We start from the raw sequence: 14,519 nt of genomic DNA on the forward strand, positions 1-14,519 counted from the left end.
TCAAATCCGATACATCCGATTGAATGGGACAGGTCTTCAGTATTTGAAGTAGTTTACTAGCTACACAAATTTATTAACCTACTACAACTACATAACAACGCGTTTTCCATCATTTAAAAAACCAGTAGGAGTTCCCAATCACCAGTGCACCTGCCCGTCCCAAAAACCCCATCCAAACGGATGGTAACCCGTTTGCAAGCTCTTCCAGCTCTGTTACGTTCCGAAGTTTCCTTTCAATCGATTAAAGTACGCCATATCGGTGGGACTGATCGAGGGGATGAATTTCTTGATCGCTTCCCGGAAGTCTTCCTCGCCGACGATCACCTGATCCGCGCCGAGTCTTTCATCGATGGCATCTAAATCAAAAACAAATTTTATTTTAATAAAATTTGTAAAGGGTAAAGTGTGAAGGCCGTTGCGAGTGCTTACCTCCGGCTATCGCTTCCTTCACCGTACGCCGGACCGCACTTAGCCAAGCGTTTGAACAGATTGAGTACATGTCTGCTCCCGTCATGTCCTGGCGTAGGCTTTCGGCAATTTTTTTGAGCGTAAGATCGCTCGCTAACCGGAATCGACCGGTCACCGCTTGCAGCACACTTTCCTTCTCCTCAACCGTGCTGCTCGGACCCACGTACAGCAGCTTATCGAACCGGCCCGGTCGCAACAGTGCCGGATCAATCAAATCCGGTCGATTGGTGGCGGCCAGTATGAAGATCTGCTGGGCCGGATCCTTTGAGATGCCATCCATCTCGCTCAACATCTGTGAAACAACGCGATCCATTACGCCTCCCGAATCGCCGCTCACTCCTCGGTTCGGGGCCAATGAATCCAGCTCGTCCAGAAACAGGACACACGGTGAAGCGGTCCGCGCTCGATCGAACACTTCCCGCACGTTCTGCTCACTCTGTCCGACATACATGTTTAACAGTTCGGGACCCTGCACGGACAGGAAGCTCAGGTTGCATTCGGTGGCGACCGCTTTCGCTATCAGCGTTTTACCGGTGCCGGGTGGACCGTACAGGAGAATGCCGGAACGCCGCATATTTCGTCCTAGCAAATGTTTATGGCGCAGCGGGAGCCCGATCGAGTTTTGTATTTCCGATTTCAGCTTGGCTAGACCACCGATTTCTGACCACAGTACCCGTGGTACCCGCGGGGCACCGAGGCTATCGGAGAAGGAAGATTGCATTTTTTCGAGACAGGTCTCAAAATGTGACACCTGTAAGCGTTCGTCCGCAGATTGCCGCCATGTCTCTAGTGCATTCCCGTAAAGCAGTTCCAGATCGGATAAGGTGAAGCCTTGGCTTTGCTCAGCAATCTTAGACAGACCGCTACTAGCTAGACGGTGGCTCTGGCCGAGCGCAATCCAGAGTAGCATGCTCAACCGTTCCGAAGCGGTGGGTGGTTGAAAGGTGATCACCTCCAGAAACAGCGAGGTGAGCTTGGGTGTGTTTGATTCTTTCTGGTTCGCTAACGCAACGACCACCACGGGATGGTTGTACTGGCGTCCGAAGAGGGTCGCTAGTTCGGCCTGGAACGAGCCTGTAATACGCTGATCCTCGTTGCCCTCATTATCGACGCCAAACACTTCGAAGTTTTCCAAACAAATGATCAGCGGTTCGCATACTTTGGCCTTGCCGAAGGCGCTACTTAGTTTCGTTTCTGTTTGCGAGCTTATCGAGGTCATAATTTCGCTGCAATCCGCGGTGTAGATTGGAATACCGAGTGCACTGGCCACGGCATTAAGGACGGCACGCTTTCCGATGCCTCGTTCACCGCGCAACATAAACACGGGCCAGATACCATTCCGGATAAGTGCGTTCCCCTCCATCCGCAGATAGGCACGCAGCGAAGAGTGCAGCGAATCGAAATGCTTCCGCAACCCATACGGACAGCGTGGTCGGCGTGCGGTTGCATCGAGGCGTTCAGGTAGCAGGAAGTTATTATAGGTCGTTGTCTGCTGTAGCGTCGTGAGTCCTTTGCAAGCGATTCCGCTCATCTCGAACGTACCGGCCGTCGAATCCAGGTTCAAACACTTGAACCAAAGGGCCTTCATATGCGCCAGAATGGCAAAATGTTTGGTAAAGAAGGTGTTTCCCAGGAAGCGCTCCGTCAGCGGTACCTGGTAGGTGTGATTACGGTACAGTAGTCGCGGAGTCTCAAAGTACCGTCCCAATATGTAATCGACCATGTCCGAGCTAAGATCGTACGGTGTTTGGTAGATGAAGATGTTGGCTTTTGCGACAATCTCTGGCAAATGCTGCCCGTCCGTGATGCGTTGCAAACGGCCACGGAACGAGTGACCATCGTCACGCTGATACCGTTCCCGCAGATTTTCGATCAAATTCTCCTTCGCCCACAGCGCGTTAACTGGTACGCCCGGAAGAGGACATATTTGGCACAGCAACGAAACGTTCTGTTTGTTGAGAATCATCGAAACTAAGCCCTTGTCCTGTGGACCATTTGTGGCCGCCGGCATCGCCACCTTCAACACCAGGTTGATCCAGTTGATTTCACGTTCCACTACGTACTCCCGGAACACGATCGGCGACACGAACAGTGTGTGCTCGGAGTGGACCAGCTGATCCGCTTGCAACCGTTCTAGCCAGGTGTTCGGTATGGGTTGTAGACAGAAATCCAGCGATCGTAGCTTGAGATCGTACCGCAGTTTCCGGATTCCCTGCAGCAGCACGTACACCGGGAAGAAGTAGCCAGGATAGCGTGGGAAGCGTAGCCGGGCAAGGAACAGCACCAGGCGCACCTCCTTTTCAATCTTATCACAAGTCATCGCTGTATTTCCTGTAAGTCGGAACGTTTAATAACTACTCCTATCTTTCGGATAGGGATTAACCGAACGGGAACATAGCCCTTAAAAAATCCTTAAACGGAATAAAAACAAACCGCGCGCTCCCGCTTGTCAGGCCCTTGTTTGGCGCCGTTGCGTTTATACCAGACGATCGGGAATGTTTCAAACCCGCGATTCAAACGTTTTATGGTTTTTTATTACGAAAATGTTCTTTTAAGCACTTTGCACCGATAATGGTATAAATAAACTGGCCCAGAACAAACCATCACAACCCCACGGAAACAAAAAAAACCTAAACCAAAGTACAACGGGAATGGTCATCAATCGACGCGTTTCGGTCCTTCGCCAACTTTCGTATGGATAATATAGCGCAGGAGATTGGGCTCTTCCGGAACGAACGATTCTAGCACATCGCTTGGCACAGCATTCAATGCTGCTTCATCGTTCGGAATGCCCTTGTAATACTCGGCCTCGGAGCAGTGGTTGAAGGGGAAAACACGGCGAACGATAGCCGATACTTCCGCAACGTCTCGCTCCTGTAAGAACAAACAGGCATTCGGACCGGCATCGTAGCTATAGGCAACCTTAACCGGGGCATCCACTCCCGCACGACCGTTAATTGCGTGCACCAGTCGGATGATGGAACGAGAAACATCGTTCATGTAGAAGCACGGTGGATAGGTGTCCAGACAAACGGCATGGAACTGATTGCTATCCTTCATAGCAATGCGGCCAAATGTATCGAAATCTCGTTCCTCCAAGGCCTGAAAGTGTAATGATTGAAGATGAAATTGGGATTCTTAGCTCCTGGTCTCCCCTCTCTGTCTCTGCATCCTCCTACCTTCTTCAGCTGGTCCACACGTTCCGGTACACACGTCGAGGCACGGTACCGGAGTAGGTCCGATGTTTTCACACTAGTGGCCATTCCGTGCGTGGACGCGGTGGCTTTCTTACGATCGTTTACCACCAAAATGAGAACGTGCATCTCTGGCCATGCAGTAGCCGGTGCCAGTTGGACGGCGATTGAGTCCGCACCATCTGCCCGGTCGCCCTTTACCCATTGCACATAGCCCGAATGGAGGCTACGACAAGCCGAACCGCTGCCCATCCGTGCAATTCCACTCAGTTCCTCTCCTTCGATCCCGTAAAGCGTCGCCAGAGTGTAAACTAGGAGGAAACAACAAAGCCGGAGTCAAGAAACGGTCATGAACCGATGGTTGTGAATGAAGACGAAGCAACATACCGAAACAGGCATACCCGGAGGCACTCGACGCCAGACCGGCGGCGGTGGGAAAGTTGTTCTCCGATTCCACGTGGATGTTCCACTCGAGCAGTTCCGGTCGTGTACATTTTCCCGACTCGCGAGCCTTCCGGCGTACTGTTCCGGCAGCAACGGAAAACGGGATTCCATTTAAAAAACTATCCCGTCGACCTAATCCGCTCAAAGGACTCACCTTCCACCAGGCATCGCTGAATGCGTGGATTATCGAACGATTCCTCCGCACCATTCAACCGTAACAAATTCTTCGACAGCTCTGGGCCCGCCGTGATCGTCGTCTTTGTTCGGAGCTATGGGAGGCCAAAGTGCAAATCATTAACATAGCAACAAAAAAGCATGTTCTATCTTTGTTAGCACATTATTCCAATCGTTTCATCTTACATGTTCCGTCGAAAGTGTGACGCTAATGGAATCGTTGATCGGCAAAATGAGGTCATCGTCACGCTTTCCCCCTGAAAGTATGGAAAAGTGTTAAAAGAACGCTTCCAGCGATCTCCGGTGTGTCGACGGAAACACTCACAGTATTTTATGATTGCTATATTCACAGGAGCCACGCAAGTTACCGAAAAAGACATCCTGAACAGCAAATTTCCAACTTGTAAAATTCCAAAACTTGCCGGTTTCTGCGGGTTTCCCTACGAGACACTCGGCTCTCTGCCACAGATTTTTATACTCTCTGGGGTTGATTGTGAGAAAGGTGATAGCTTCTCGGAGTCGGAGCACGAAGGATCGTTTTAGGAAAAGGGAAAAGCAAAATCCTTTTCGTGGATCGTGGAGCCTCGTCTTCGATCGATAGTTTTCCACAGTTTCCCACTTTCTCGGCCTTTCTCTCTGCACTTCTCCAACGGAAATGACTGCGAGGATTGCAAATGACTCTAGATTGCTCTGAAATCCCGCGAAATCGTTCCAAAATTCACGAAATTGTTCAAAAAGGTTAAAAAATGTTTAAAACACCCACTTGTTGCAAACCAAAACAACGGCACAGGGATGTAGCCCTTTTTTGGCTTGGAATTTTGCTTTTTTGGATACAACACAACCCTGGAAGCCTATTTTGTGCTTCGTGTGGAACGACCTCCAAGGGCACGCTTGGTGGATTCAATTTTTTTTTTATGAAAACCGTTGTTAACTTTTACGGCAAGGTCGGACCATGTGATTTTGTATGGATGATCGGAAGAGGTATTTTTTATTACTCAATTGCTGGTCAAACGCTAATTTGGCGTCAGGCACGATCATTAAATGAGGATCTACGATTCTTTTACCGAAGCAGGTACATTTTTTTTGATAATTTCGGCGAAATAATCAGAATTTTAATTTGAGCTGAATTTGAAAAACCCGGAGTCGGCCTCTAAACACTATTTTCCGGTTCGTTACATGTCTTCAAAGAGCCAAGATATTATTCGCTGTTTTCATTCCATTTTTATTGCGTCTATAAAATTTAAAATTGTTTATTCTATCTATTCGCAGCAGACTGAGCTCATCTCGTAAAAGTGTTAACTCATCGTTTAATACTATCTCTATGCAAGGCAATAAGTATCAGGTATAAGCATCAGCTATAAGTATCTAATTACCATCCTATCGAACAAAGAAGTGTATATCGATGAATTTTACAGACAATCACAGTCGCTTAACGGCTATCTACAATCGAAATGTGAAGTGGACATGAACTATGAGGTGCTGAACAATGTGTTATGGTTGGCTACAATAAATAATATGATGTAAATGTCTCTATGGGTGATGCTTCCTAGGTGTATAAGTTAATAAATACTGTCTTTCGCGGTAGTTGTTTAAAATAGAAACTGATTTGGCTAGCACGTAACGATGTGCTATGAGATATGCTTTCGAACGAGAACGTTTTCATTTTAGATGCCTGGAGATTTCCATAACCCGATTATGTCTGTATGCCATAGTAGACGTACTCTCTGCACCAGGTTAACGTTTCGTCTTCGTTGCTGCAGCACATGGGAAACACTAGCGATGATTTCGTAACCTTTGAGCAACGTTGGCACAGCTCATTAGTGTCTTCCTGCAAAAAGAAAAGAAAATCCGTTTAATACTTTTCCTAACTGATGATCCCAATAGTACGACAGGATAATGACGCGTTGGTCTCAACTTACATCTTCATAGCACTGTTGCACTCGCTTGTAATCTATGTCGAAGCCATCATCATAGTTTGACGATCTTTTATGGTGGCGCTTATGCTGTATGCTACCTCCTTCGCCAAGTCTCATACGTAGCAGATGTTCTAACAGTCTTGCCTGACTCTGCTGTTCAATGTCTGTCGATGGCCTGGCAGTAGTTTGGGGTATAATGCTGGCCAAAAGCACTACGACTAGTGCTAGTTGAAGGTACATATTGAACTGGAGGAGACAAAAATTAGAGAACACACTACGTTAATAATTGAATTGAGCGAGAAACGTACAAAATTAAAACCCAATTGAGTGCACTATATTGCACTACAGCATCACACAGAGCATGATGGCACTCTGAAGGTCTATGGCAAAGTGAACCAGGACTTGGATTGGACATTGTTCGTGTAAACAATCCACACGTTGATAAGTCATATGTCTGTTCCGACTATGGTGAATCGTGGAAAGGGAAAAGAAGATAGAGGGTTCTTCCTGCTCGGTGAAATGCAATCCACCCACACAGCACTCTAACGTAGATTATGGCGGAGTAATCAACCTGCACCCAACGCGTGAAATCGGCGTGATCAATACGAAGATGAGTCACCACAATAAAACGATCACGGAAAGATTCCCCGATCAAAGTGACATCCTTTAGAGCCTTTTACCCCGGGGATCCCCAGCAACGATAGGACACCGTGATAGCGACCACACTCTTTGACTGTGCCATCTGCCAGCATAACCCCGTTTTAAATGGTTGGTCACCCACGAACGGCGGGTAACCACAGCAAAGTGTTGTCTCCGAGTGAGATTCTGGATTATTCCAAACATTCTCGTTCTATCTAGCAAGGACTAGCTACAATGGCAAACAAAGCCAGTTCCTCTGCTCCATCTGCTGGCTGTGTGACGTGTGGCAAACATCACTCATGACATCATCAATGTCATGCTCCTTGGGAGGTACGATAACCTCCGTCCGTCCGGATTAACAAGCTCAAATTGCATCACTACTGTGTCCATGGCACCGCACAAACCGTCGGCGAGGTCAACAGAGTTGAAAAATATGTAAAAAAAGAAGAACATAAAGGAAGCAATGGAGACTAGAGGCCGCGGGAGGCAGACGAGGCATCATGCTTGCCGAAGGAGGTCCCGAAAATTCCATCACAACAGCTGAAGAGGCACGGCGGTTGCTAGGGACTACAGTTGCTATGATGAAAATTAGGTTAGCCACTTCGATGGCACTTGCCCCAATCAACGGCTTATGGTCCTCGCACGCTGCCGAGGGTCCGTGTTCGCCCCATGCTACGTCACAGATTCACGGTTTGGCCCACTGGCGGTGTGACCATCGGTCTGTGCGTGCGACGTCATCATCGTCGGCATTGATGGCTTATCAAGAAGGCCGCCGCACCAACCGCGTGCTATGGCGAGCACGGCGAGATACGCTTCGAGTGCGTGGCCCTTCGGCAAGGGTAGGCAAGGGTAAGTATGGGCTCACAATGACTGCTTCCGAATTAGCGGACAGGCGGCATAGAAGAAATGCACTCGGTCACTGTCATAGACACAAACAACAGAATCAAGCGGGCCATTGACCGCCATTGAACTAGAGTTAGGGTTCTCGGCGATTGAGATTATGAGTCTAGAGGCATTCGGGAAGTAATCCACTTGCCCTGTGAAAGATGATCGTGGCCCTATTGCTGCAGCTCGTCCACTGCCAGCCTCGCACTGTTGATCTGTAGATCGAGTCACGTGATTAGAGGTGATGGTCAGGGAAAGCTGGCCTGGGTGAAATCACTGTTACTGATAAGAGTGCGAGGTGGCTACAACGGTAGCACCACCATTTCATCATGTTGCATTTAATCGAAATTGTCATAGCCACGGTGGGCTTGATAAGCTCGCGAAGACCACGCGAGCAGTGGATGAAGAGCGTGGGATTTATGAACAACCGTTCACCGCTCATTGTTCGCCTTGCTGCAGCTTGCCCATGAATCAATCGGTGATATCTTCCGATGTCGGTAGGAGTGTCCAGGTGTGCCCCTGCACGCAATCATACCAAAACAATGACCAAACCCCCACGGGCAGGTGTGTCCATTTTTAGCCATACATGGAAAAAGAACGCCTCTGGGCCACCTGCTACTGTCTTCACACACCCCATGATTCATTTCGTGCGTGCGTGATAATGGTGGAACGAGAGCTGTGACACCGGCTATGAAGATAATGGTGATGCACGTCTTCGTTACGTCGTGACGGCTCGTGACTTGTCATGTCGTCAAACGCTGCGTTAAGGAGGAGCAGATGAAGAGTAAGCCCCCGTTTTCCCTAGACCACGAGATTGGTAGCATGCGGTATGAATCATATCAAGTGACCTGTATCGCTACTTTCTACGTGCCTTCTTTTTACTAAATCGTTTGATATTTACTTTAAATGGGTGTTTTGGTCATATCTGCATCAATAGTAGTAGAAAAACGATAACGAAATAGGGATAAGTGATCAAGTAAGTTAATCCAACAGTTGTTGTAAAGATGTTAATCAATCGTTCCTGTTGAAAAATTTAATTACAAAAAGGAAAATTATTAACGAAAAATAATTATTCACGGGCTTCCATTTAAAAATACAATCATGATAATGCTATTTTTAGGAAATGAGAGCATCTTTTCCAATCCAAATTGTGTAGACTAGTAAACACTTTTATTCAAGTATGGAAATGGATTGTATTGCTACAAACGGTATACTTGTCGTTATAACGTCATTATTATATCCTAGCACTTGTATAACACTGATTCATTTTATCCAAAATTCCCCAAAAAAATTATTCAGTTCAAAGAAATGCTTGCCCCACATTCAAGGACTTTTACTGCCATCACACTTGTGCGCTTTCTGATCCCGCCCTGAAGACTGAACCGTCGACTTACCTTATTGCTTTGAAACTCCATTGTACACTCTGTGTTGCTCAAGCTTGCTTGTTGCTCTTCTGTGATCTCCGTCAAATCGTCTCGTATATCCTTGTTATCCTTGCAAATTCGCTTTGGCACTAAACACCAGTTTCACGACACAGTACGTTTGCTATTAAGAGAGAGAGAGACTTCTCACAACTTTCTGGTCTCCGGTACCGTCCGGATTGAGCGCTATCAATGAACTCAAGCTCGTTCCGCTCCTTCAATTTATTATATATGAACCGCCAAGCGCGAAATATCCTCCTCAACACCCTGGCGCCGCCAATCTGTGCGAACGCGCTGGTAGTAGTAGCCGATCGGCTTCCGCGAAGCTCCCATGCCGACCATGACACTCGGCTCTGTCTCTCTCTCTCTCTTCTCTCACCTTTTCGTACAGCCGCTCTTCTCTAACTCATGTGCTATGCGCAAGTCTCGTGCGTGAATCGTGATCTCTGCTCCGCGATCACGCGCAAGCGCAAGCTGCTTGCTCATCATACCCTAAGTAAAACAGTTTAAGTCGACTAGAGTGTCTGAGGTACTCGTGAGGATAAAGGTTCTTAGATTCTAGTAGCTCGCTTCTAAGTCAGAAAGAGGGATTACCGCTCCTTGGAGCAGCCCCCGAGACACGACGCTGATAAGGCACGTACAAGCCGTATCGTAGTGATCGATCTCTGCTGTTGATGTGGACCGCGCTTTGAGGCGTCCCGTAACAATTTCCCCGGATTGCGTCACATCGTGCATCGATGCGGTTCAGTACGGATTCAGTGGCGAGATGAATGGGATTCCTTACGGTAGTATGCTGATTGCTCGGCCAAACGTAACGGCAGCTCCGCCGTACGCGATTCCGCGTGACAATGTTGCGCAGTTTATTTTGCACCTCGGACCCCCATCACATCCCGCGCTCGTGTTTCCGTGATAATGGATGCCAAACCTTTGGAACGAGACCAGCCCTTATTGCGCGGTCCATTCCAGCCGACACAGAATGATTTGCAGCTTTGCTCATCACGAGCACCAAATTGGATTACGGAGATAGTGACCCTGTTCACGAGTGCGACAATTATAGCTCTTGGGAGTTATAATGGGATTTAGACAAAATTTACTACGCGGCTATAACCGGTATGTTACTGGGGGATCCGCGAAATAAGACAAATGAACGATCCGGCGAATCTATTCACATGCTGCTCACGTGATTCCGGGGCTTTCAACTCCCATTTCTATTTTCCAAAGGACGATGGAATACGCTTTAGAAGTGAGTTCAAAATTTACAGTACGTAAATTTAATACAATGTACAAATAAGTAATTCAATGGCGCTCAGGGCGCTAGGCTATGCATTCCATTTACATCGTTCAATCGACAGTGCAACAACTGTAACATAGACTATCCTCATCTGAAAAATATGTACCTACAGTTGAGAATATCCCTGAAATTCCCGGCGAAGCAATTGCTCCTTCAAATAGATGTGCCCTTTTCGCTCTACATGTGCCCCTCATGGATCGTTTTCTATGACGATTCGTGTTTGCACGTGATGCAACGATCCACTGCCGCGGAAAGGGAGGCCCGTGTTGTCAACGTTCTGGCTAGGTAAGGGAAGCTGCTCAGTAAAAGATTGATGAGTCGATGAAGCAAGCTTCCTTTCTTTTCACACGATCTCACGCAAATCGGCCGGCTTATCAGGCCGGTGTTTTTGGAAGGCCGCTTGGAAGCACTCTTGTTCCTTCTTGTTGGAATTATGTCAATAGGCACGACACAGATAACGTACCAGATTATCAATTGTCATGAGTTTTTCGGTGTGTGTGGCGGTGGTTGCTATGACGCACATGGTCACACCTTTTGTCCCCCGCACTAGAGAGGATATGCAGTTGGGATACCCCCCTTTTGTTATTACATATCGCTTAGTCACAATACTCATAAATGGGCCCCCTTTTTCCGGCAGGTGATGTAAGTTACCAGCGTTGTAAATTCTATCGTAATTCAATCCCCATTCCATACATATTGACTCGAATTACGTATTTCATGTATCCTGCCCACGGGTGTTGAAGAGATTTATGGAGTGGGAAATTCTAATTACTAGGATAATTAAAATCCTTATAGGCCTGGCAATGTTTCACTTCTGCGAAATCGTCTAGACAAATCAGGGGTGAGTAACACCGATGGATCGGCGGCTGCTATCAAACAGGTTTACACACCTTCATTGACGTCGCAGAACGTGCTGGATACGGTTGGAGCCGGTGGAATGATAACGTAGCGTGATGATTTACTGTGGGAAAGTACATTTACTAATTACTCACCTATTGTACTTTTCAGGGGTATCCCCAATGAGCTTCAATCTGGAATTCCATTTTTTTTGGTTTTATGTTGCCAAAGTCCACCACGCACTCTTCTTATCCCGTCATCATTTCAAGAGGTGCTGACACTTTCATCTCGCAAAAAAATCATTTTAAAAGTGGAAGATTGGAGATTTTTTACAGTTGTGTTTTACAAACGATTTTTTTTATACAATTGGTTTTTTTACCCTTCGATTATTGTACTTTTGAAGTAATTAAAACTTTGCCAAACATTTGCGGGACTTAAATGTCAGAGAGTTAGCAAAAATAACAGCAGCCCAACATATACAAATAAAGTAAACTAAAACTTCTCTTTACTAATTTTATACTAATCAAAAGCAAAGAGTCATAACTCAGTCGAACAAGTAGATTGCTTATAGCCATCACTGTTCACACTCTGCTCTCGCTAGCATTAAAGGGCCAGAGGCAAACGCAGAACATCTTCGAACGCATGTCACTACACGATGCAATGGAATAGTGGGAAACCCCGTACCCGTAGCTCCATTTCACCAGAAGAGGCAATTCTCGATTGCAAGGTAGCACGCTGCAAGCACGTGCACCGATCGGGCAGTTCGCGCGAAACGATCGTCCATCGCTCAACGAAGCGTCCGTGGTACGTGCGGCTCAACACGTCACGCAATGTATCCCCCACCCCCAAAAAAAAACCCTTTCAGGATTCTGTGGCATTTCCGTTCGACCACCGAGGCACCCTGGCTCCGCGAATCTGATGCAACGTCGTTGTTACCTTGCCAGTGTGCGGCAAAAGCACGTGTTTCGCATGGCAGGAAAGTGTGCTATCGACGAACGATTGTGATCATAGATATGTCCCAACAACTGGCGAACTCCCAAACTCACGATGAGACAGCACAAAACATGTTTCAACCTGAACAAGCTGTTGGTTTGATGCGGATGCGCGATTTCCGCGCCGCCGGGGGACCAGCAAGACATGTTTGACGAGTAAATATATGTTCGTACCTTTCCTTTCATCGTGCTCTTTCGCGTGGATGGCAAAAAATGGCCCCAAAAACAGAAAAAGAATGCGGATGATTCTACAAACGCGGTACAAGGGTCCTTTCCTTCTTATCTGTCGTTCTCGCACTCTCGCGCGTCCGAGAGGCTGTGAATCTGAAAAGCGAAATCACCAACCAGTTGAGCCAGCTGAGCAACGATGAGTAATCTGCACAGCAATGGCTGGCAACCAACGAGCAAAACGATTAGGTCTGTTGCGATGTTGATTAACAGCTGACCGCGGTAAACGGTTGCCGGCTATGGTTGATGGCAGGCCCCTATGCCGGCGATCCTCCATCTCGATCCCACGACCGTGACATGATTGCTCACGCTCAGCGGGGCTGAAGGAGTTCCCCAATCATCTCTTCGACGCCACGTTGCACCATGCTACGTGAGCTGGGACTGGGGCGGATCTCTTCTTTTGCTTTTTCGGTGCGATCCCTTATTCGAAATTGTCTGGTATTCCTATTCGCTACCATCGAATGTCTGTTGACCGGTGTTGCTAGGCGGACAGTTGCGATCCTCCCTGCGTCACCGCGCCGAAAGGAAGAAAGTGACAACGTTCAGCAGCTAGCAGCGCGTCTCTGGCATGCTTTGATGATGACGTCGTTCACGTCCACCAATATTTGAATAAACCGCGTGGACAATCGCGGCACGTCACTACTCCTCGCGCTTGTGAATAAACTCGTCGTGTCGGTAATAAGTTGAACTGGTTACCCATCAATGACAGGCGCCATGGTAGTGCAAACATTTGCATAAACGCATTCTGTTCTGTGCTCAAGGGCACGCGACTTCGACAGCTTTTTGATGCCAAATTCCCCGATTGATTGACTGTTCCGGGCACAGTTATGCCGGGTGTCCCACGCCGTTTCCCTAACTCGTGATTCCATTGCTTTATCATAATGACGTTTCCAGGGAATTCGTTTGATAAGCACAAATTAATGTAACAATCGACGATTGATGACTGGGTGGCCCTGATGTGCTATCGCTTTTTCGGAATCTCCACTATGAAGGCGCCAGCAGTGTACATTTCCTGTAAATCGCCGCGGAAGGAAACACGTGGAAGGGCTAGACGTTGCGTGATATGCGTTATCGGATCTATGCTATAGTAACTTTATCTTATTTGCACAGTTTACTTTAGAACGCGTTTACCTTTAGCCATTCGCTTCGTCATTCTGTGACTTATTCATGGTTATTCTAGTACACATAGCTAAACATACACATGTGATGTGCCTCTTGTAATTGTGCGGGGATGAAGCATTTTTGGATGAAATGTGTGGAATTTTTTCGACTGTATTACGAAATCCTTCTATCAACACATTGTTGTAGCGTTGAGTGGTCGATTGAACGTATTCAAAGTAAACTCTAGAAAGATTGAGGGAAACTCATTTTATGATCTCTTTTTTGTATGATCAAATTCAATCAATGAATATTTATGAAAATTGTTTGACTATCCAAAATATTTAAATATATAATTCGTCCACCGAAAAATGATAACGGCTAACGAGAAGCCGCTGAGTATTTTTCGAATTTCGTCGATTCTCTCCCGAGAGGCAGGGTTGTATGCGATGCTCCAACGTATCTGTAACTCGATTTATTCAAAAAATCAGGTTGGTTAGTTTGAACCAGTCAAACCACGAAAATGTGGATCACTCAGCTAAAACGAGTTTTGAGGCCACTTAGTTAAGAATTTTTTAAAATTAAAACACCCTCTCATAAATTCGATAACTCTGGGATGAGGTTGAATATGAAATAATCGTTGTTTTGTGGATTTCCAAAAACAACATTTAAACCCTAAAGTAGATTATAATAGTCAACAACTAAAATTCCATAAGCTCATGAAAAATGCACTCAGATTTGTAATTATTTGCCCCACGAGCTCAAGCGAACTTTATTTGAAACCCAGCTTTAACACGGTTGCTCGACCTCCAATAGTTGCGCAAGGCGACTAACTACTACGCTTAGTATTTTTTTCAAAAATTTATACCAAATTTCAACAAGGTATTTCTCTTGATCCAACGAAAAAGCTGTGATTTTTTATCTAGAAGGTG

The 14,519-nt window shown here is 46.7% G+C and overlaps 3 protein-coding genes across 3 annotated transcripts; all 3 read right to left on the reverse strand.

Moving 5' to 3' along the window:
* Positions 1–6: 6 nt before the first annotated feature.
* LOC125949716 (peroxisome assembly factor 2) lies at positions 7–2,874 on the reverse strand. Its single transcript, XM_049677024.1, has 2 exons — positions 430–2,874; positions 7–356 (listed from the first exon to the last, which is right to left on the reverse strand). The coding sequence occupies exons 1-2, from the start codon at positions 2,786–2,788 to the stop codon at positions 214–216; spliced, it is 2,502 nt and encodes an 833-aa protein (XP_049532981.1). The 5' UTR covers positions 2,789–2,874; the 3' UTR covers positions 7–213.
* Positions 2,875–3,001: 127 nt separating this feature from the next.
* Positions 3,002–5,021, reverse strand: LOC125949755 (diphosphomevalonate decarboxylase). The gene is made up of 6 exons (XM_049677080.1): positions 4,606–5,021; positions 4,467–4,537; positions 4,261–4,375; positions 4,050–4,184; positions 3,648–3,973; positions 3,002–3,570 (listed from the first exon to the last, which is right to left on the reverse strand). Exons 1-6 carry the CDS (start codon positions 4,658–4,660, stop codon positions 3,127–3,129), a joined length of 1,146 nt encoding a protein of 381 aa, XP_049533037.1. The 5' UTR covers positions 4,661–5,021; the 3' UTR covers positions 3,002–3,126.
* Positions 5,022–5,431: 410 nt separating this feature from the next.
* Positions 5,432–9,321, reverse strand: LOC125949783 (uncharacterized). The gene is made up of 3 exons (XM_049677121.1): positions 9,115–9,321; positions 6,200–6,442; positions 5,432–6,108 (listed from the first exon to the last, which is right to left on the reverse strand). Exons 1-3 carry the CDS (start codon positions 9,133–9,135, stop codon positions 5,974–5,976), a joined length of 399 nt encoding a protein of 132 aa, XP_049533078.1. The 5' UTR covers positions 9,136–9,321; the 3' UTR covers positions 5,432–5,973.
* Between the last annotated feature and the right edge of the window lie 5,198 nt (positions 9,322–14,519).

This window comes from Anopheles darlingi, chromosome 2 (assembly GCF_943734745.1).
Source record: "Anopheles darlingi chromosome 2, idAnoDarlMG_H_01, whole genome shotgun sequence".
Lineage (NCBI taxonomy): Eukaryota > Metazoa > Arthropoda > Insecta > Diptera > Culicidae > Anopheles > Anopheles darlingi.